At 43.8% G+C, this 24,639-nt stretch overlaps 1 protein-coding gene across 3 annotated transcripts in view; it reads right to left on the bottom strand.

Moving 5' to 3' along the window:
* ELMO3 (engulfment and cell motility 3) overlaps positions 1 to 24,639 on the bottom strand; it is a 254,101-nt gene that overhangs the window by 186,121 nt on the left and 43,341 nt on the right. For 2 of the 3 annotated variants that reach the window (XM_086947764.1, XM_086947765.1), the window contains exons 2-4: positions 6,894 to 7,008; positions 2,994 to 3,034; positions 2,190 to 2,262 (exon numbers count right to left, since the gene is read on the bottom strand). In XM_086947764.1, coding sequence (XP_086803890.1) covers positions 2,190 to 2,262; positions 2,994 to 3,034; positions 6,894 to 6,971 — 192 coding nt within the window. In that variant the 5' untranslated portion in view covers positions 6,972 to 7,008. Of the gene's footprint in view, positions 1 to 2,189; positions 2,263 to 2,993; positions 3,035 to 6,893; positions 7,009 to 24,639 lie in introns of those variants that run through there. The other variant, XM_086947766.1, reaches the window with a different exon arrangement.

The raw sequence follows: 24,639 nt of genomic DNA, 5'->3' as shown, positions 1-24,639 counted from the left end.
GATCTGCACTTCTCTGCCTCAGGGGTTAGCTTGATCGGCACACTTGACGAGCCTTGCGTCTAAGCCAAGTGAGTGAAGTATCGAAAAAAGGTGAAAGGGGGGCGGGGGGTTGGGCAAAAGAGGGGGGGGGGGCAAAAGAGGGAGAGGGGGGCAAAAGAGGGAGAGGGGGGGGCAAAAAGGGAGAGGGGGGTGGGGGTCAAACCGGATAACAAACCCCATGTGTCCCGGGCCCTGAAATGGGATTATTCCCAACTCGACAGGTCTATTCTGAGGATCTCACTCAGCGAACGATATCACCTTCTCGGGGAAGTAATCACCTGACTTCTGTGGTAGGATCAGGAGAGCCTTTGCTTGGACTCATCTAGAACTCCATAAAACAACTTCAGGAGGAAACACATAATGACAGCCGCAGGGTCCGAATAGACAAAAAAACTGCAAGGGGCCAATAGGAAGGTTAGAAAAACTTGTGCCGAAATAGGGGATAGGATTTTTTCAGTGTAAGAGTGCGCTGTGGCACTGGAACGCGATGTAGGGGCACTTAAGGGTCAAACTGATGTTCATCAATCCCAGATGATGGACATCTCTGGAAAATGGAGGATTTTGAAAATAGAGAGTGAAGGAAAGATCTATACTCTGTTTCCAGAAAGGCACCTATCAATGCATAATATGGGTCTGTTACCTATTTGCTCTACCCCTGACCAAACTTCACTGCACCCAACACATTACATCTGGCATTATCTCAACTGCCTGATTACTTAAATATGTTCAAAGCTCTCAGTGTTGGGGGCATGTTAACATCCTGTCATATCCATCAATGTGCACCAACAACCGTTTCCCTACATGAATACATTTACAACTCTTTTCAATCAAAACATAAAAAACATACCCAAAGCTTCAGCATTTCGTCTCATATTGAGCCACTATATTATTTGTGGACTCTACTCGGTTCAGTATCCCTCCTCTCGCAAACGTTGATGAGCCAAGCATATGGACAAGCAGAATTCTACCAGCTGTTGACATTCCCTTTGCTTCATTTCAGGGATCCCTCTAAATTGGTTAACACGGTTTTCCAGAACAGAGTAGGCTTTCTGGATCTCCACAATATGTGTATTTGTAGGCCAGCCTCCTGATAACATGACCGTCATTTACCAGACATATTCAGAAACATGTGTTGCAATTAGGGTATTTCCCTCTTTTGGAGGGCCATAACAATTTTTGGGGAATGTCTTCCCACAATGACTCCAATTCTTTCTGCTTTGTTTCTTCCCCTAAAGTCTTCTCCCACTGTGATATTATCAGCAATATATCATCTCACTTTCATAGTGCAGTCTATAAACGGTTGACATCAATCCTTTCAAGCTCGTGAATGACTGGATACATTTTTCAAAGGCTGCTAGTTGCCCAGTTACTACAGATATTATAGAATGGAGTGGACCCCACTGACAGATTTGGGCATACTGGAATCTCACTTTTCATCTAAATGTAATTCCCAATTAAACTGCTAAAAGCTTTTAACTTTTCTGTTATCGAATGTGTCTGTCATCATCCAATAGTCTCCTTTCCTCCACTTTCTCAATGCATCCCCCGCCAGCTGGGAGTAAAATTGATGTTCTATGCAGCGGAATCAAAGGTGACCGATATGTGATCAGTGTATTTGCCCTTGCCAAATCATTCCAAGTATTGATAACTGTGCATGTCACCTCACTCACACACAATTCATAGCATATTTCCTGGTGTCCTCTGAAGCTGTTGGCTAATGGTTCAACTGAAAGAGCAAAAAGCAGGGTTTATGAAAGGAACCTGGTCCCCTCCCCAATGCCTCACTTTTTAACAACGCCTATAACCTACATTACTACATCATAAAGTCTGTTACACATTCGGTCTCAGAGAGGTCTCATACTTTCAATTTTTCCCAAATACTCTTGATAAACAAATTTGTTCAGTAGACCCTCAGACCTGTACCCAAAAAGCAGCATGAAATTAGACACTCACCCGCTTCCTCGTTACGTCAGATGGTGAGGGGCCTGGTTATTCCAGAAACATTTACGATTTGGAGCATCATAGCGGTAATACTGTACCTTCAAATAAGCAATCCCCAGATCACAGCAACCTCCTTTCCCAACATTCCAGATACTACAAAATGTTGTCTTTGCTTTACAGTCATAGAATTTCACCGGCTGAGTGCTCACCGTTTCAGTAATGTAGGCCTGGGATCCGTCCACATACTGAAGTGCATATTGTTCTGAGTTGTTGAGGTTCCACCTGGCAGGCAATACAAAGACATTAGCAAAGATGTAAGTAGGTCTCTCCTGAAGAGAAACTGAAAGGCCAACCAATCCTCCTCTAAATGTGCACTTAGTTCTACTGTCTAACAAAGCTCTATTGACTTGCTGCAGAAAGGCCAACAACTATCCCTAACATCACTGATTTAAGGATCTGAAAAGAGAGGCACAGACTACAAGATGAAGGAACAAGAGATCAATGTCTTCAAATAAAGAGATTTCAGGATCTACAGGAACCTAGATATCAAGGTCTAGAAAGAAATACTATTCATGGACAGAGAGATGATGTTATCCGGGGAAACAGATATTGGGTTGTTTTTAGATATATCGGGGTAACCATGGTGGAGAGCAAACAGGACAGCATAGCTTAGAAGAAAAAAGGCACACAGTGCAGATGGAAACAGTCATCAACATCGGGAAACGAGGCATCACAGTCTCCAGAAAACCTCACCAGGCTTTCTGAGAAAAGAGACCCTCTGTTTATGGTAAAGAAATCTCCAAGTTTGCAAACAAAGAAATAACTTTGCCAATGCAGGAGATGGAGGCACTGAATGTTTAAAGCAAAGAGGCAGAGTTCTCAGTTCAGGAAGGAAGAAAGAAAGTCACTAGGAGGTGGAGAGAATCTATCTAGGTCTCAGTGAAACATATAGTGTAATGTAGATGGAAAATAGGCCCTAGAACATTCATAGGAAACCGAGGAGATCTACTTACACATCACAAATTTCTTTCAAGACAGACACAAGTGGTTTGGTCTAAAAAAAAAAAAAGAAAGAATATCATTAGCGCTGCACCTTAGATTATACCAAAGAAAACACCCATCTGCATCGCAGGTGGATTATATGTTATATGTATGTAGAGTTGTACTAGGAATGCAAAGTAAAAAAAGAATATTGACAACGGAACTTCAAATTGATACCAGATTACTAGACTTAGAAAGTGCTTTATTCTCTAGTGTAACTATTTTGCATAGTGAGAAGTGTGGCTCAATGGTTAGAGCGGCAGACCCTGATGCAGAGGTCTAGCCCGGGACCAGGGTTCAATTCCCCGCCTCGGCGGGTCTTGGGCTCAAAAATTCCACGGACCTGATCATTCTCGCCTCGTTACCTATGCCAATCATGGAGTCCCACTCTGCAACTCTGGGCAATAGCTTGCTTAATCTCCACAACGGCCCGACAACGCTAAGGATGCCTGGCCTCCACCTTGGGGGTGCCCAGGAGTGGACGCCTCACAGGGAAAGCCAGGATGGGTTCCACAGCAGTATTCGTACAAGCGCCTTGAGACCCTTGCGGGTGAGTAGTGCGCTATACAAGTATCAATTTACATTTTACATTTACATAGTCCGAGCAGTGCCTCAGGAACATGCAGCCCTTCTCCACTTGTACAAGGTTCCCAGCACTGTCCAAGATTCACCGCAACGTGCAAAATATTTTTCTATGAATACTATCCTATGATATCATGATCAAAAGGCTCCTCAACATGGGGTAGTGATGATCAAGAAACAAAAGTGCTACTTTTATTGCACCAACAAGATCCTATGCCCATAAAGATATGTTCTTCCCTCTTCACATTCATTGGGAGGGAAGTGTTTCTGGGTTCACTGATGAAAAAGTCGGACAGAGCAATTTTATGCATTTGACATCTATATTAGCAGTGAATGCTCTGGCTGATGAGCCAGCAATAAGGATCACGGTCATAGCTACTTGGCGCATCTTGCAACTGACATATAGTAGAAAAGGTAGAGTGGGACAAATGTTTAGCAAATGTCTATTCACTCCATTCCCATTGGGTGTGGATACTGGGAGGCATGTTTTTTTTTTTTTTTGCTTGGCTGTTACAAATAGAGCAATGTGTGATGTTTTAAAAGGACAGTCAAGCTTTAGTAATTGGACGACCTTTGAAATGACTTTTAGAAGAACTTAAGAGGTTAATCACCTTTTGTATTTGAAGCAAACAAGCCACCCATTTATGCATGTGTGAAGCTGGCTAAGAGATGAACTATTGAAAGAAGAAGATAGCATGTTTTTTAGGTTTTCGTCAGCACAGCGCTTGCGCTGTCCTTTAGAAATCTATTGTTTTTCATATAAACTTAAAAGTGGTTTACAGCATTCCTCCTGACTTTCCTGGCTTCTCATTGGTTCCTGTTCGTGCCACTTAGCTTTCATTCATTCCTATTGGCTGTAGCATATTTTCCTGCATTCACCAATGCTTGTTCCCCACCTGCTTCTCTTATCAGTGCCCCGCTGCAGAAATACTTTTAACATCGCTTTGGTGGAATTATATTTTCATAAAGTTTTGCCTTTTACTCTTGCAGCATATTTATATAACAATTTATCAGTCAGAGAGATTACGTGATCTGCATAGAATCGCTGGATGTTGTGCAACGCAGGAGAGACTCGAACCTGGCATACCCAGCTCTTGAATCAGCAGCTCTTGCCTCTGCGCCAAACCCTCTCTACTCCTGTGTTATCTGTCAGGAAGCTCTTTCCTTCTCTCAGACGATGATTGATAAAAACAGCTCTTTATTCATTACATAGGCAAAACCAATGCATTACCAATGCTCTAACTGGAAACGTGGCACCATTATTTGAACTATTAATCTTTGTCAATCATTTTAGTCACATGCTGTATGTGGCTATTTGCTAGTGTTCACTTGGCTTCGCGTGGAAGGTCAGTAAAAGTGTGTGCAAAAGTGCAGTTTTAGGTTTTTAGGTCTCGCCTAGCAGACAGCACAAGCAGTCTGTTTGCAAAAGACCTATTGTGAGCTTACAGGAGATTTGGGCCACACCCACTGCTTACCACTCTAATTTGATTGTGTTTTAATGCTTGTTAGTGGGCTTTTTTTCCTCTTTTTGTGTGTCCCTCCCCTGAAGCATGACTTCATTACCCGTGTGCTCCCACTGGTTACTATTAAGCAACTACTTGTTTTTTTTTTTTTACGTATGCCATGACCGTGCATGTGTTTTCCAGCTATCTCTCGCTTGTACTTCTTCCACCGCCCCCCCCTTTGCCACACTCCATGTTGGTCTCTCTCGCCTGTGTGCTCATCCCCTACCATACTTCATGTTGCGCTCGCTCTTATGTTAATTTCTCCCTCCAGTGCTGGTTCAACTGTCATTGCTGTTCTCTCTCACCAAGTTACTGCCCCTACCCAGGGTCTTTTTATTAATTTTTTATGCGGAGGACTAAGTCGCACATTTCTGTCCTGTCCGCCTGAAAAAATGCTTTATAGAGCATACATAAGCCTACAAGATGGTAAAGCTATGTCATTGTGCCTTTTTCGCCAGGCTGCACAGCATCTGGTCAATGCTGTACGGCATGGCTAAAAGGCATTGGCAAATACAATAGGTCCCAAAGTAGAGACCTACTGGCTTTGCCAATATTAGTTTCTAAATATGCTCTTTTCAGAAGGTAATGTAACTGAGGCAAAGGGAGATGACAATTTGCCCAGGATCACATAATTTACAAGCAGAGAAGCCGGCAAGCTTCCAGCTTGTTAAAACATTGTTACAATATAGAAATCAAGTCTCTTGCAGCTCTTCTACAGTTGCGAACGCAACCAGTAGACCACATCTCCTTCAACATACCACAAATTCCCATAGACCATCACTCTTCCCATAAAATCTCTTCCAATGACCCAATCTCCTTCATAAATCACATCTCTTTAGATTCTACAGGGGTCTCCAAACCGGTCCTGGAGGGCCGGATCCATGCCAGATTTTTTGGATATCCCTATTGAGATACATGTAGTAATTTAAAAAATCTGGCATGGATCCGGCTCTCCAGGACCGGTTTGGAGACCCCTGCTTTAGAAGGTCCATCCATGTACCATATTTTCTCCACAAACAACATCTACTCTGTTGACCAGATCTCCTCTATCCCAATTTCCTACCTGGATCACATCTTCTAGGTCAACACAGCACATATCTGTAGACCAAATGTTCTCCAATAACCTGATTTCTAGTATAGACCGTGGCTCTTTCCTAACCATATCAGAGCACACTGGTGCTAGGCCTAAGAACTAGAGACCAGATTTCTCACAATCTCACCACCCCCATTGAGAACCTGTCAAGAAGCAAATCACATTCGAATTGTTATACCTGGTGCATAAAGGTGTATACTTCACAGTCGGCCTATGTTGTCTAGCCTGTTTAAATGGTTTAACCCCGCTCGCTCTTTAAACTCCAGTTTTTTTATGCTGCAGCACATAGATGGTATAAATTACCAGCACATCTTAGGAAGAATAAAAATCTTGTGAGGTTAAAAAAATCACTTAAAGTGTGGTTATTTTCCTCAAATATGAATACCTCAAAGCTGTTGAGGATATTTGCCTATTTCTTTAGGGTAGGGTACTTTTTTCTGGTGTGTGCCAGGATATCCCTTTGGGGGTGACTGCGCTCTACAAATTCCTTAAACATATTGCAAGTCTCCTTCCTAAACCGCCACTTTACTGCAGAGACCGCCTCACTCAGCCAGATCTTTTCTCTAGTCCGCACATCCTCTACAGACCATATCACTATACAGGCCATATCCCTTTCCTAAAGAAAATCCCCTCTTTAGAATGGTACATCCTAATCCCTATATTGGCAAAGATTAGTATGCTGTGCTTCTTACCTGGTCAAGTTCAATGAGTTGGGGATAAGCCCCTATCATTTGTATTGCTACTTTCACAATGTCCTTGGTGGGTGCCATCTCTACTCGGGGACAGTGGTGCAGACAGCAGGCGTTCCTGGCAAGGAGAATACAATAGGCACAGTAAGGATGACTGAAGTTTATTAGTTCATTAAAGTGGTGATTGGACGTAGGAGAGCAATGTGACAGACACTAAAAAGTTGAGAGAAAAGACATTTAAAGCTGAAAACGTTATATTGAACTTTTAGAGTTCTGTGGTTTTTGATCCTGAAGAATTCACCATCTCTTGGACAGCTGTGTTAGGTCTAGAATATTGAATTTGTTGTAAAAACGAATACATGCATGTTAACTATGAGTTGGACATGGCCACAGTGAGCCATTGGTACAGAGCAGGGACAACACAGACATAGATTAAGGGTTTGGGCTTCAGTATCATCTCTATGCAGAGAATAGCCTACATTAAAGGGTCCTGAAACTCTGGCCACTTAATTCAGTCCTCTGGGTCAACCAAAAACAAGAGAGTCTGTAAAGTAGAGACCTGAGAGTACATGAATCAAACACTGAATTTCTTCTTCTCTCACTGAACAATTTCTATACAAATTAAAATTGGATACATTTAATTTAGACTGCTGTCCTTCAGCCTCAACTTGCTGATTCAGTCAAATTCTTAGTATTTATATTATACACAAACATAACCATAAAACCCAAGTTACAAATCTGGCCAAAGGGCCATTCAGCCAAGTTCAGGTCAAATTTGCGCTATACAAGACTCTGGGAAAAAAAGCTATGTGTCATGTTAGGTTTTGTGTGAAGGAGGGGAGGGTGCTGGTCCCGCTCCCCATCCAACATGTAACTGAAACGCCCGGACCACATTATTGATATGGTTATATATAGCTCCAGGAGCTTCAGTAGTCCCCAGAAATACTGCCCATAATCCACATTTTGTGCAGAAAACATTAACAAAATAAATCTCCTGCCTGCCTAACAGTCAATCCACAAGTACATACCTCCCCATTATATCTGCCTCCGAGCCACAGTGTTGGAAGGGGACCTTGGGAGCTATCCACAGAGACACCCCTTGCGCATTATTATATCGTCTTGTAAAGTGCACAACTACCCAAAAAGGGTTTAGCGGCCCTGACCAGAGGTAGGGGGGTCCAGATTGTCAGCTCCAAACAGACAGGTCTTCAAGTCATTGCGAAATGCAAGTAGTGAAGTACAGTGTCTTAATCACTCCAGGAGGGTGTTCCACAGTTTCGGGCCGAGAAATGTGAAGGAGAGGTCTCCCAAATGGGCCAAACGAATCCTAGGCAAAGTAAACAAGGCCTGATTAAGTGATTTCAGCATACGGGTGAGCTGGTAAGGTACCATCAAATCCTGACAATATCGTGGTCCTACTCCGGCTCTAGCTTTTTACATATAGCACAAGGCTTTGAATTGCATTCGCTTTGTAACTGCGAACGAGGGAAGCTTGCGGAGGAGGTTTGAGACTGAAGCAGTTTCAGGAGATGATACAGAAGTCTAGCAGTCGAATTCTGAACCACCTGTAATCTTCGGATGGAAGCCTTATCTATTCCTAGAAACAGGGTATTAACCTAATCTAATCTCGACAGGATTAGAGCTTGTATCACTATTCTTTGGGCTGATTGGAGAAATATCCAGATTATCTATTTCATCCACTTGAACACTGCCAAACAAGTGGCTGTATCCTTGACCACCCGAGGCTTCATAGAAAGATTCTCATCCACCCAAAAGCCCACATTTTTTACCTAACGGGACAAGTCGGGAGGAGCCCCAAGGGATCCCGCCAATACTGCATAGTAAGAGTATGTGGAAGAGGACATCTGGCCCCGCTACTTCTTGCACAAATGGAATACCTGCACAAATGGGTTTCTTGTTTAAAATACACTTTTATCGCCTGGCTTATAAGGTTATGTGAGCACCCTGTATTGCTTAACATGCTCATTTAGGCCCGGCACAATCCAAGTGGCCAATATCAAAGAGCTTCTATTAGCGTGTTCATTTCAATCATTCTTACTATGGAGCGTGGGGCCTCCGACCATCCCAGCATCCTGTTCAGTGATATAGCCATGATCCTCACTGTGTATGACTTTCGTGTCCCATGCTCCCAGCTAGTTTCAAACATCATGTGTCGCATTAATTCTTTCATGTGGAACATCCCCTGAATAAAACCCATCCCTACCCTCCCTCCGAGTATACACCTGTAAGCTTTTTTTGTCCACTTTTTTCAACCCTGAATAGTGTTTTTCCACATATACGATAAACAACAATTAAACATAAAAAGACCCAACCCCCAAATTCTTATACAAATCCTACTACTGTACGCACGTGTCTGAGGAGCTCTAGTTCTCCATGAGCCACCCAACTACCACTCAAAAGGAGATGCATGCTCCCACCAAGGACCAGACACCCCTAAAGTCCCTAAACTATTGAATGTGGGGCAGAGAAGTAGTTCGCCGCAGGCAAAGTGATAACCAATTACAAAAGGAAAGCTACAGTCATCAACAACTGCAGAATAACTCAATACAGCAATGTTTCGGACATTGCAGTAATTGCGTTCCCTCTTCGCCCCAAGTGGAGCCCGACTAAAGTCCATGAGCCTCCCCATAAGGGGGTTATTCCTCCAAAATCACAGTCTCTGGAATCATTGTATCTACTGGCTGCTTCCTCCCGCTTCCCCTTGCTGTTCCACCTCACCAATGTCCACCAATGTCCACCAATAGTTCCACAGCGCTAGGCGCAAGAGTCTAGATCACTAGTGTGTAATCCTCACCTACTGTAATTCATTCCGTTTGAGTGGGGCAGTCAGCTCCATCAGCATTGATCTATGGGTTCTGCCTGTACACCTCCAGGGTTGCCTTCTTTCCGCCGGAGTAGGCATACTCATTTCTTGCCGGATTTTATATCTCATCTGTAGCCACTCACAAGCTTCCTCCGCTCACGTGAAACAAAAATGTCCACTGGGGATTACTATCAACTTTGCTAGAAACAGCAGCATGTACTGTACCTCCATTGCTCTACATTTCTGCTTAACCGTGTCAAAGGATTTGCACTGTTTCTGTACTCTGTGGGTGTCATCAGAAAAAACGCAGACCGTACAGCCCTCACATATTTGTTCTTCAGTTTTCCGTACATGTTGCAGTATCGTATTCCTATCTTTGTGGTTCAGAATTCAAGCTTTAATGGCCCTAGGCAGGGCTCCAAGAGAGGGTTCCGGCACCAATGCCCAATGTGCATGTTCCACTGTGAACATCTTGGATAGTCCTAGTGGGCACAGCGTTTCAGTGATCCAGAGCTCTATGTAGTACTCTGGGGTGTTCCCCTCCGCTCTCTTCAGAATTCCAACAAACCGGCTATTATTTCTGCTGAATCTTACCTCTGCATCTTCTAACCTGCTATACAGTTGGTGGGAGAGGGCTGCAAAGCATTTAATTGTAATTCTCAGATCTGCTACCTCCGTCTGTAGTCCAGCTACCATTTGATCAGTAGCAAATGTCCTCTTGTTCACCTTGTGTAGATCTGCACACAACAGATGTACTTCTACAGACACCAACAAGTCTATTTTTGTCTCCAATTGGTGCTGCGTTTTCTCCGTGGCTGCTAGGATCTCAGCCCCTCTAGTGCCAGCGGCCTGCAAGAAGCCATGAGGGTCCCTCTCATTAGATGGCAGTGTGCCTCTGTTACTGTCGGGGTACCTGTCCATCTTGGTTTGCTGTGAGGCACGCGGAGCCCGGTCACATCCCATCCTGGGGGGGAGATGCAGTAATATGAATACCAGACAGGCAGCTGCGGGGTATCATAGTGCGAACACCACGCCCCCCTTTTTTCTCAACCTTTTCTGTACTGTTCCTGAAGGAATGCGGTTATCTCACTGATTCTTTCTTGCGTGAAGACCCTAGTTACCACTGCTCCCTGGCTCCAGTGCCGTAAAGACCTCTTCTCCCACTCTCACTGCATGCGCCCTGTTTTTGAGGTGGGGCTCAGCATGGACCAGGGTAGCTCTCACCTCATCATCAAACTGTCTCCTCCCCAACAGTGTGTGCCCCTGGCGCTCCTTCTCCTTCCTCTCACCCGTTCTCAGGCATCTGCTGCCTATGCTGCTCGGCCCAAGGACCTCCTCCAGAGCAGTGGGGATCAAAAGCTTGAGTCCCCGGGCAACCACACACTCTGCACTGTACAGCCTGGCTTCGTCTCCAAATCTGCTGGACCACCACTCTGTGTCAGCCATTTGCCCACAGTACCTCCAACTAGGCCTCCGAAGGCAGCAACTGCCGCTCTACAACCCCACTGTCTGGTCGGGCGACTTTTAGACAGCAGGCCGGACCTGCCTCCCAAGCTGTGAAGCTTTGTCTTGACACTCAGACTATGCCACTCCTCTGTCCCCTGGTTGGAGCCATAGTGGCAAGGTTGCTGGCCATGCTGGCAGCGGAAGCACTGCCCTTCTCCAACGGCTCCCAACGGGCCAATAATCTGCATGCTGCTGCAGGCCTAAAAAAAAGCAAGTCGAGAGGCCGTCCACTCCATCAGCACCTACAAGGGCAAAAAGTGACTAACAGCAGTCTTACATGCATTTATAGTCCGTACATGTGTTTTTGTAGTGGAGGAATCAGGATGTTGAAGGATTTTCGCTAAATGCTACCCGGCGCTCGCTCCTATTGCGTGCTATCGCCCATCTTGCCAGACCACGCCCCCTGCCTAACTCAGAAATTTAAGTTATAACCATAACTTTAGAATTTCTAAAGTTTGTATAGTTTAAGTTGGGTATGCATAGAAAGAACAAATAATGGTCTCCTAACTAAAACTTAGCTTTAACCTTTGTTTTTTTAATTAAATTTAAATGGTTTTTATTTTTTAATAAAAATGTGTTTCAAATCGTAGTGTTACGTGCCATTTAACTGAGTGTTGCTAAGTGCAGTGTCGTAGAGTTTAGTGAAGGGCAGTGTCGTACAGTGTAGTGTTATAGAGTGTAGTGTTGTACAGTGGAGTAGAGTAGAGCGGAATGGTGTTGCATATGGTGGAGCAAAGTATTATACAGTGGACTGGCATGGTGTGTCGTGGAGTGGAGTATCTTGGAGTGGCGTGTTGTACAGTACAGTTGAGTGTCATACAAAGGAGGGTCGTCGATTGCAGCATCATTGTGTTGGCGAGTATAGTGCCGTACAGAGGCATAGAGTGGTGAAGAGTGTTTTACAATTTAGTGGCAGAGTTGAGTACATTGCAGTAAGCTTTGGTACAGTTCTGTGCTGTGGAGTGGAGTGTCATCCAGTAGAGTGCCAGAGAGTATCATACATTGTAGTATTGTACACTGGATTGTCATGGAGCGGTGTGTCATACACTGACCAGTAATATAATGTAGGAGAGTGTTGTAGAGTGGAATGCCATGTCATATAGTGAAGCTGAGTCTCCTAGATAGGACTAAAATGGTATCCCGTATGGAGAGATGCTCCGTGTAAAAAGAAACTGCTCAGAACCAAAGGATATAGAACAAACTATTGAAGACACTGGTCTCAGATTTCTGGCAAGGGGATATCCTATGGAGGTCGTTGAACAGGCTAAGACAAAAATTCAGGAAAGACCACGATCCACATTACTGGAAACAATGGAGAAGGTGGAAAATGAAGAAACAACTTGCATCATCATGGATTTCAACGTAGACATCAAAGTCTTAAAAAAATCATAAAGAAAAATTGGAAAATCCTGATGTTAGATGATTCATTCAAAAAACCCTTCCACCAACTCCCCAAATAACTTACAGAAAGACAGCTTCTCTGGGTGATATCCTCACACAAAGTCACCTATCCACCATCAATCCACAGAATGAGAAAGGCAACAAATCCTGGCTTACAACACCTGGCTTCTGGAAATGCTCTAAATGCAAAGCCCGTGAGCATGGCAAAAACACACTCTCATATGAACTACAAAATGGAAACATAGAAAAAAAATCACCGATCACATATCGTGTGAATCCAAATTTGTAGTATACGTCCTACAATGTCCATGCCAAAAACTATACGTAGGCAGTACAATAAACAAATTGAAGCTACGTATATTACAACACCTTAGGGCGATCAAGAATCAGGATCTCGCTTACCCAATGGCCAAACACTTTCAGGAGAAGCATTCTAGCAACAACCAAGAACTCAAATTTTTTGGTGCAAAACTGGTTAAGCAGCATGAAAGAGGAGGAGATAGAACCTTAGACCTAAGAAGAGCAGAATCAAGGTTCATCTTGGCACTGGGAATAGAGAATCATTTTGGACATAACCTGGACGCAGAACTGTATGTACATTTATAGAATAACAACATCTCTGGATAACACGTGTAAATATTGTTGATCGAACTGGATGAGAGAGAAAACAATCCAAGGTTTAAGAGGAAAACTGATTAAAAGTCCTATATAATTGAGCAAAAATTGTTTTAACAAATAAGGACAATGACCATATGAGCATTATATAGATGTTTATACTTGATGACATAATGTTAGGGTAAAGTATATTGAATCATTGAATGAGGTGGTTTTATTTTGTTGCTCACTATGTTCTGTTTGTGTAAGTCTACTTTAGCTTGATCGTAAAACAGATAGTTGGTTACTTCACACCTCCTCGGCTTCTTAATGTATATAGACGGATGGGGTAGACCTGGTTGAGAAGGGATATGTGAAAGGTCAAGGATAGGAATGCGCCCTTGCACATTAACGCTATTTGCACATAACATGTTTACATATGATAATTTGCACATTGCACTTGGCACTTTAATCGTAGTGTAATTGATTGACTGACCTGATAGATAACTGTTATCTCTCCACTCAATCCGTCTACCCTTTACTTTTACCTTCCCCTATCTTGCCATTAATGATTAATTTCTTGATGCTTGCTATGAATTATTGAAATTGTTTGATATAGTTATTAGGACCTACTTCCCTTACTCTTATGTAACCTTTGAAAATTTGTATTTTAACTGACAAGTCATGATGGGAGTGATGTTGCTCAAAAGAGGTTTAACTTGCCATTTTCAATCATAGGGTACTACACCTATATGTTTCTTTGCTCATAAAACTGTGTACATGAATGAAAGTCTAAAATGGCCACTGAAAAATAAGTGATTAGAAGGGTTAACAGTCTAGTCTGTTTTTAATGGTAATGAAGAAGGGACTTTAAGCACTTTGCACTTTAAATGGACTGCAGGACTCTATGGTCCAGTCGAAGGCAACCGCCGAAACGCGTTGACCGTCCTCTTTTGTCTGCACGATGGTGTTGAAAGAATAATAAAAAAACCTACCTGAAAACGAGTGTTGGACCCTGTTTGTGCTGTGGGTGCTTCGGACGCTCTGGTTGCGAATTGGAGCTGGCTGGGTCCGTTCTTCGTTGAAGATATATATATATATATATATATATATATACACATATACATACTCACACACACATATATATATATATATACACATACACACACACATATATGCATATACATACACATATATATGTATATACACACACACATATACACACACATATACACACACATATATATATATATATATATATATATATATATATATATATATATATATATATATATATATTTACATACACACACATATATACATACACACACTGTGGTAAATTTAAATTACCTATACTTAATTTATGCGGTAAAGTTCAATAAGAATAACTCAGTCAAAAATAAGAGACAGAATCCGTGGTATTTGAGGTTTTAAAAGGGGTTTTATTCCTTATAAAGGAATTGGTTCGAACCAGGCAATCGGGTTCCGTCACCACGAAGGTTTGGGAAGGGATAGACAATACTTTATTGACAGGTCATCATATATATAGTCAATGCATTACAGTAAAGACATATGCAGGAGGCGTAACAGCTGAAAGAAACGAGATAAGGACATATGTACGTAACAGAAGGCGTGCATGAAGGCGTACACGGAGGTGTGTGCTAGACAACGTCACATGAAACGTATTACAAGTGGGTGGATCCATAAGAGAATCCTGCAGTGTCAGCAGAAATATGTGGCAGAGATGCGCGCGCAGCAGCATGACGTGTAATTGACGTGGAACTGGAGGGTGAAGGGGACTTGACATTTAGCCCTACTTGAGGAGACAGAAGTCTGGGATGTCAGAACAACCTAATCCCAAATCATATCTAATATCTGGTGTTTGAGGAACTGTATTATCTAGAAGGAAAGGTCTCTCGGGCAGAGGCTATTCTATACTGACTGCTAGTGCGTGCATATGCGACTACGTGTCTACATGAGATGTGAGGGGCCATGGGCCTACCATGGTAACGGAAGCTATGAATTACTTGCATAGAGACAGTGAGGCCGGGCCCTTTGCTCTGCAGCTGGGAAGGATGTTTTCGGAAACTACTAGACAGGAATGTATTTTCGAGGAGCGGAGCAGATAACTTGAAGGTTGAATACAGTCTTTGGCAGGCAAGGCAGGCCGAGCCAGGCACAGCTCGCCGCGCAGGGAGTAAGTCAAGGGTCAGGAAGCAGCAGACTGCAGCTTTCAGAGACAGAAGGCAGAAAGAGGCTCGATGGCAGAAATCAGGGCCTAACTCGCCAGAGCTAGAAAACATGAAAGTGCACCACATAAAGACGTTGGCAAGGTACACTTGGGAACGGAATATCTGACCCATTCATGGTGGATCTGAAAGAGGACATGTTAACATTGGACGCAAATGTATTTGCGTCTTCATAGCTGGAAGTGGAGGGAACATACATGTACTTAAAGCACGTACATGGAGCCGGTGGGGTCTACGATAGGGGACACAACTGACCATAAAATTCATATTACCTCATTCCCTCCTTGTCCCCTACGGACCCTTCATGATATATCAATCCTCATCAATCTATCAATCTGTTCATGTAACATCATTTGCTCTTCTTTCTTACGGCTTTTTGAATGAGGACTTGAATGAGGAATACATGATGTGGCGCACAAGCCGCAAATCGCTGGCCCAGATTGCAGACATAGGCAACAACTGAATACTATGAGAAGGCCAATACCTAGGAATGATAGAATTTTCCATCCCCAGGCTGACAACGTGGTCCAGAACCAACCGGACCAAGTCCAGGTGCCTGGATTCTGGTGTATCAGACTTGCAATCTTGTGAAGACGAGTGATGGCTCTATATACTGATGGCGCGTTTTCTGGAATGAAAACACAGCAGCTCGACCCGATGACTCTACAGGCTCCGCCCCTATCGGCCAGGATGACGTCAAGGACAAGACGATTTTGAAGAACAACAATCCGCATAGCAGACTGCTCCTCTGTTAAGTTACCTAGGGCGGAAGTAGTTTCATTCACTACTGCTTCGAGGGTTCTGGTTAATTTTCGTATCAGTTTACTATTAAAGACAGCACCTAAGTAGGGAAAGAAACCTTTATTGAAGTCTGTATATTGTTCCCATGCCGTTTCAGTGTAGTCGACAATCGGGAGATCTCTCTGTGGTCTATTGTGTACTAGATGGGTGTTCCTATGATAATCAGGAGGGGCTAGGAAAACAGGTGGCAGAAGGAATGCAATGTAACAGGTGCCATCCCAATCTAGAGGTAAGCGTATATATGCAGTATGACCACAAACGAAGTAGGAATGACGTGAAGCTTTAAATGTAGACTTGCCCTTATCACTGAATTCGATTATAGTAGTACATTTACTATGACCCAAGTGTACTGAACCATTCTTTCTGACACATAATTCACCTTTGACTGGTAGTACGGACATAGCAGGCAAGATTGGTTCGGATTCGGATTCAACATTCAGAATCATAAGGTTAAGTGTAAAGTTACCTAATCCATATACTTCATTTTCTAGATCAGTTCCTGTTCTTTTTGGTAGACCCTCCTTGTCAGGAAAACATACTTTATGCAGAACTGTGTTCAGATTACCCCATACCCAGTTGCCCTGGTAAACTACAGAATTAGAATCTAGAGAGTTCATTAAACTAAACCATGCCCCACAGGAACCATTGTGTGTAAACGGGTACGGGAAGAGGGGCAGAACTCCCTTGTATTTCTGATAGGGAGGGAGTCGGCCACATATCCAACAATTGGTAGCATTGCTGGTCTGATGGGAATGATGTAACATACTAATGAATGTGTTGTTGCGCAGCGCAAGTCGGTAAGACAATTCATGCGGGGGCAGTTCACTGAAAGAGTGTTCGGCAGTGACATTGAAGGGAGAATGTGCACGCTTGAAAATAGGGTAGTAGATATGCAACAGTATACTCGCAGCAATAATCAAAAGACTTAGAAAAAACATAATCAATAGTGTCACGATGCAGTGGCTGCGAAGAGATTTACAATATTCACGTTTCTTGAGCTGTTTCTGTCTATCTCTCTCTCTGTTGGGGTCTAGGGGATACATGTCAGAAAACTCGTTCAACCGATTCACCTAGGGGAGGACTTAAACAATTAAACTGTCTGACTTGCTAGACCTCAATTTAAGTCTGTATTCCTGGGAAGAGGTTTTCTCGACCAGGGGGAGTTTCGAGTCAGTCTGTGGAGGAGGGCCGGGCTGAGAGTTCAGATCTGGAAGCAGTCCATGAAATTTCTTAATATGACTTGAGTGGAGCCAGCCCTTGCGGCCCTCCACCTTCACGGCTGTCCTTGTTGTCAGAAGTACTAGTCTTGGGGCTTGCCAACGGGGCTCCAGCGGACTTCTTCGGTCAAAATTCCTTATAAAAACATATTCTCCTGGAACCACTTCATGGGGCTTCACCTCGGTGTTGTCGGGAAAGGCTGCAGCTACCTGTGAACGACAAGATTGTAGTGCAGACATCAAGGAGGCAAGGTAATCGGTCAGCATAATACAGTCAACATCGGTTATCTTTCGAGGCAAAGGCGTCCCCCACATATTCGGTGGCCTACCAAAGACCACCTCATACGGGGATAGCCCTGTTCTGGAGTGTGCGACCATTCTTAGGTAAAAGAGTGCGACCGGCAAAGCTACTATCCAGTCGACTCCTTTTTCTCTACAGATCTTGGCAAGGCGAATTTTCAGAGTCTGATTATGACGCTCCACGAGACCTGCTGCCTCGGGATGTCGGACACAATGGAACTTCCATTGGTAGCCGAGCAGGAGAGATACTTGCTTCATTAACTCGGACGAGAATGGCTGACCGTTATCGGAGTATACGACGCGGGGCAAACCATATCTGGGGAAAAATTCACGAACCAGCTGCTTGGCAGTGGTCGGAGCAGTGTAATCTGGGACTGGATATGCTTCTGTCCAACGGGAGAGTGCACATACAACTACGAGGACATATTTGAATCCTCAACAACGTTCCATCTGGATATAATCCATCTGGAGGACTTCAAAAGGGTGATCGGGAGGATGGAATCCACCTTGCTCTACGGGAATGCTTTTACCTGGGTTAAACTGACAACAAATCATGCAAGTACGCACTTTCTGTTTGGCTGCTGCTCGTAAATGTTTATTGAACCAGATGTTTTGAATACTGTCTAACATGGCTTTTTCTCCTAGATGTGCAGGACTATGTACTGTGTTAATGATTACTTGGACCATAGAGTCAGGGAGAAACCATGTAGATTTTCCCTTCGTCATCCATCCCTGATCTGTCTGGATCCCTCCTAGTTCAGTCCATTTCTTGATTTCGTCTGGTGTAGCATGTGTCTGTATGTCAATTACATCTAGGGCGGGATCCCTAACTGTCATGCAATGTGTCGGTGTCTGGACTATTGTCTTTGTCAAGTCAGTTGCGTGAGTCTGAGCTGTATGCTTGGCTGTTCGGTCCGCCAGGTCGTTACCCTGGGAAATGATATCAGTGACTTTTGTATGTGCCTTGCACTTCATGATGGATATTGCTGTAGGCAGATGTATTGCATCTAATAGAGTTTGAATGAGGGGACCGTGCTGAATTTTGGCACCGTGAGAAGTCAAATAACCTCTCTCTCGCCACAGGACACCGAAGTCGTGTACGACTCCGAATGCATAACGTGAATCCGTGTATATGTTAACTCTCTTGTTCTTGGCTTGAATACAGGCTTGAGTCAGAGCGATGAGCTCTGCTGCTTGAGCTGACAGGGTGTCAATACAATGTGTTTCTATGACTTCAGTTTCTGTCGTGACTGCATAGGCGGCCACTAATTCTCCTGTACTTGTTCTCATGCATGAACCATCCACATAAAGTGTCAGGTCTGGATCTGGTAATGGAGTGTCTGTCAAGTCTTGTCTGGGTTTCGTCGTAATGGTAATAACTTCAATACAATCATGTGCCAATGGGTCTGTCTCGTTTAATGGCAAAAGTGTAGCAGGGTTTAATGTGTTGCAACGTCTGAATTCTATGTGTGGCTGAAACAATGTCAATTCGTAACCTGTCAGTCGTGCTATAGTCAAGTGCTGGGTCTGTGTTCTGTTTAAAAGAACTTCCACGGAGTGTGGAACTTGTACTGTCAACTGGTGTCCTAACACTATAGAATCACTTTGTCTGATTGCTAGAGCTGTTGCTGCTACTCATTTCAAACACGCAGGCAGAGCCTGGGCTACTGGATCTAATGTACTAGAAAAATAAGCACACGGTTTGTGTGATCCTGCTTGTTCTTGCGTCAGCACTGACAATGCAGTACCTTCGCGTTCTGTGACAAAAAGTGTAAAAGGCTTGCTGTAACATGGTGTCGCTAAAACTGGTGCTTGACATAAGGCTTTCTTTAAGTCGTCAAAGGCTTGTGTATGTTCCTGAGTCCAAGGGAGGGCAGTCGAAGACGCTGCCTCCTGGTTGTCAACTGTATGAGTGGCTTTGCTAGAAATGCGTACTGAGGAATCCATTGTCTGCAGTAAGAAGTGAGGCCTATAAAGGCTCGTACCTCCTTTTGTGTCTTGGGCTGTGACATGTGTACAATTAACTGAATGCGGTCAGGTGTTAGCTGTCTCCCCCCTTTGAACAGCAAGTGCCCAAGGTAAACAACTTGCTGAACACAGAATTGTAGCTTCGAAGGGGACACCTTGTGTCCTTTGTCAGCCAGGAAATGTAAAACCGTCAGTGACGCTTGCTCACATTCAGGTTCGCTGCGGGCGGTGATCAGCAGATCATCGACGTACTGTAACAGGGCAGTGTTATCAGGCATGTGTATACTGTCTAGTTGTCTTTTCAGTGCTTGGCTATAGATGCTGGGGCTTTCTGTGAATCCTTGAGGTGCGCGTGCAAATTTGAAGCTTCGTCCATTTAAACAGAATCCGAAAAGGTATTGGCTTTCCGGGTCAATGGGGACACTAAAGAAGGCGTTCTTCAGGTCAATTACAGTAAAGAACGTTGCTTCGGAATCAATGGCTGTCAACGAGATATCTGGAACCACGGGGTATTGTGGTACAATGCATTTAATCAATTCGCGCAAATCGATAACTAATCGATAAACAGGAGGTGCATTTGGATCGGTACGTTTAAGAACTGGAATGATGGGGGAATTACAGACATTGGAGTTGGTTTCTACAACCACTCCTTGGGCAATGAGCTCGTCAATGATTTTCAGTAAAGCCGCTACAGCATCTGGAGGTAACTTGTATTGTCGAATTCGTGGTAAGACTACTCCTGGTCTGAGTGTGACTCGATATGGTGTAATGTGCATACAACCTACATCAGTGGGGCCTTGTGCCCATAAATGTGCAGGAACATTCTGTAATCTGGGATCAATATCTCTCAACACATAGTGACCTTTAAAATCGCGTAGAAACAGTCTTACTCCTTCCGGAGAACAGCAAATGACAGCTCCTAGAGCTTTCAATGTCTTTATACCTAACAAGTTTTCTGGACATGATTTTGTTAATAATAAATCTGTAGTACGTGTCAATGGACCAACTGCAAGAGGAAGTGGTTGCAATACTTCATTAATAATAGGCTTTCCTGAAAATCCAAGGGAAACATTCTGTGAGCCTGAGAGGGGTGCCCCTGGAACCTCGTCGTGACTAATAGTTGTCCTGCTTGCCCCTGTATCAATTAAAAACTTTCTGTCTTTCCCTAATACTTGACTATGTACATAAGGTCCTTCTTGATCTACAGGAACCTCAATAAGAGGCAAGCCAACTTCCCTCTCTAGGCTGTTTCATGTGTATCGCTGATAATCGGGATAGTCATTTTGTGCATACTGGTACATCTGTTGTGTCGTGTTTTGTGTTGCGGCAATGGGTTGCGGCTGTGGGACTGCCACGGTCTGTACTGTCTGTTGTGAAGCTTGCATAGGCTGGATATTCTGTGGTACTTGTTGTTGGACCTGGTCCTGTCTAGGAGGACGCGGTCTCTCTTTAGTTTTACCTGTAGAGATATTGTGTTTCAAAACTGCGCAATCGTTTATATAGTGACCTGGCTGCTTACAATAGTTGCATATCCCTTTAACAGGAGCTGCCGAATTATGGGACTGTGTCGTACCCTTTTTCTGACCGTCAGCTGGAACTGACTGAGCAACTAACATTTTCATTTTCGTGTCTTTCATACGTTTTTGTTCGTGTTCTTGTTCTTCTCTAATTCTGTTCTGGTGGTACTGTAACATTTGTAACATTTGTGCAGGGGTATTAGCTTGCCATGTGCTCTCGACTTTCAGAACTCGATTCTTAACCTGGGGCAGGGAATTCTCGACTAATTTCGTTACAAAAAGATGTGGATATGGCTCGCTACTTGCTTTTAGGCCACTATTAATACCAAAACATTTCTCAAATCGGGAATAAAAATCACTAGTGTCTTCATCGGGTTTCTGTTTGCAGGCTGAGATTGCACCCCAGTCTTCCTTTTTCGTTGCTAATAATCGTGGCAATACTTGTACTAACAATCCTGGTAATGCTTTAGTTTTTTCCCCAAGTCCTAGGCCTGCGGTTCGAGTATTTTCTTCGTTCTCTAATTCGGCCCAAATAATCTTTTGCTCTCCCACCTCCCATTCTTTTTCTTTCAGTTTCTCGTAAATACCGGCAGGCAGTAATACCTTTAATATTTTCATGATATCAGGATAGGTATAATCACCCATGAGTAACATGTCTTTTATTTCACGGTGGAAACCTGCTGGATCTTTGTCATGGCTGGGCACTAATTTCTTCATTTCCAATAGTTCTATTTTAGTTATGGGCGTGTACACAAACACGCGTCTTAGGGTATTATCATCATTCCTGACTGGGTGCACTTCTCGCAAGGGGTTCTGTCTGTCTATGTAATACATTTTTCTGTCTACGGGTGGTGCTGGATCAAACTGCGGACACAGGAAGGCACTATATCTGTGCCGATGTTCTAGAATTATTTTAATTAAGTCGGTACCTAGACCTCTCCATCTATTCATGAGTAGTTCTATTAATATATCAGGTAGGGGACCTGGATCAGAATGTTGGCTTTTATACAATATAAGGAGGTGTTGTATCATATAGATACCAGCTAAACGCTGTTCATCTGGAGAAAGATTCAAAAACGTTTGTGCTAATGCGTCGTCACCATATTTATCAGAACTGTCAGCCCATTGTACTGCTGACCTGGCTAATTCTTGTTCATCCATAGAATTGAGTACATGGTACCCCATTCGTTCTTGAAGTATTTTATCGGTAGCCTGAAATAGGTGTTCAGGCGTCTTCGGGTTTGACATTGCAGCTTGAAAAAGTCTCTTACTTTCTGGACGTACCGGACGCATTGAATTATTAAAGGGTCTTCCCTTACCTACATATGCTATCATTTCTCTAGCGGGTAATTGTAATGGTCCTGTTGTCGTTTCTGGTTGTTCCTCCTCCTCCGAGGATTCCGTCTTATCTGCATCTATTTCTCTTTCGGGCCGTGGTCTTTCATGTATTTGTTCTACTGCTTTTCGGATCCTTCGGTACATATTTTCTATACTACTCTGTTTATCATGTTTTCCGTCTGCTATATTCTGACCCCATTTGTGGAGTGCTTTCATTTCTTCCGGGTCTACACCAGGCCTATCTTGGTTTCTTATCAAGCAGTTTATGAAAAAACGTAATATCATTTTCTGAGTGTCAACTTTCTGGTATGCCATGGCCTCGCCAATACTTTCAGGACCTTCCCCCGTTTGGACAAAATGATATATTCTGTCTAGATGATCAATCATTCCTGGTAGTAACATTAAATAGTTTGCAACTCGTCGTAGGCGTACTGATGATAGCATCATTCTGTCGTCTTTACCGGGTACTGGGTCATATCTACAATCTGTAAGAGGCTCTTTAAGTATGTCGTAACTCGCTGTTTGAGGTGTACGTTGCTGTGCTAGATCCCTATAAGTCAATCTATGTGTTTGTGGCGGGGTTTGAAAACCTCCTGTGGCACCTCCTGAAGTGCCAGGTCCAAAAGGATTTGTTGGGTGAATGGCAGGGAGAATAGGCGCGGGAAGGATTGGAAGAACAGGCGGAAGAGATGGAACGGGAGGAGGAGTATGTCGTTGCGGAGGTGGGGGTAGATTATCTCGAGGTGGAGTGCCGTCAGCAGGTGGTGTGCGTGGCGGCGGAATATTAACATATTCGGGGGCTACATCGTCTAAATAGGAAGAAAGGAAAATGTCCTTTGCGGTCTTGAGGTGCAATTTAGTCGGAAGCAATGGAGGTGGTAGGTCTTTTGGTACTTCCGGGGTGGCCTTAGGTAAACCCTTGGCCAGGAGAGGATACATACCATTCATAAAAGAGTGTTTCGTTGTCGGTCTACTTGTTCTGCTTTTACTCGTATACCTTCCTCAACTAATACGTTTTCTCGGGCTTTGTCTGAATCCTCTCTACTTTTCTCTGCTTTTCTGAGTGCTTTCTCTGTGCGTCTATGCGATTCTTTACACCATAATTCAATGGCATCTTTCTGTGACTGTCTGGCTTTCTTTTTCCATAATGCCTCTTCTACTCTCATGATGCAATCGGCATCCCATGTCCCAGCAGCGGGCCATCTCTGATTCTCTGCTAAATCTTTGGTGTAGTCCACCCACAAATCGAGATATAATACGGCATCTAGGCCATGTTTGTGGTACATAAAGTACCCTGGAGTGTCCCTGGGTGGAATAGGAACAGCTTCCTCTAGTATCCCTTTTCTAGTTTTTATCTGTCTTAGTTTGGAGAACAGCGGCATGTTTCAGCCGTACTACTTAATACTGGATACTTACTTGGACTTGGACACAATTAATACAATAACCACGATAATGCAGATCAAACAATCACTCATACCACAACATTAAAACACATTTGAAACATTCTGAAAACGAACAATAATAATTAGAATAAAACTAACTACCTTCATACTCGATATACTGCTAAACAGTACAGATACACTGCTAAACAGTGCAGACCGGATATACTGCTAAACAGTACAGATACACCGCTAAAACAGTGCAGACCGGGTCTGTGTACCCAAACCCGTCTTGACCGGCACAAATTAATGCGCTCGTCTAGATGCGTCCCCAGCAACGGTACTCACCGGGAAGCACGGAACAGAAGGCCTCGGAAACTCGATACTGGACTGGACCGGACTGGACTCGACTCGTGACGTAGATACTTCGGAAACTTCGGAACCTGGTGGGCCTCTGAATACCTCGGACTTTGTTCTCTCAGCTAGGCTCTGGTCGGGATCCTCCGCACTCCTCACCGCCTCGTCTGGGTGTTGATCGCAGCCTCAGTCACCTCCGTTGGCCTGAGGGAGATACAGGAAATCCTGCGGGTACGCGTAGTTGTCCGTCCGGCTGTGGCAGGGGACCGGGCCTGCAACGCACCTCCGGCGCGTGGGG

Source organism: Lissotriton vulgaris, chromosome 12, assembly GCF_964263255.1.
Source record: "Lissotriton vulgaris chromosome 12, aLisVul1.2, whole genome shotgun sequence".
Taxonomy (NCBI): Eukaryota; Metazoa; Chordata; class Amphibia; order Caudata; family Salamandridae; genus Lissotriton; species Lissotriton vulgaris.
This window is presented reverse-complemented; position numbering and strand designations above follow the sequence as displayed.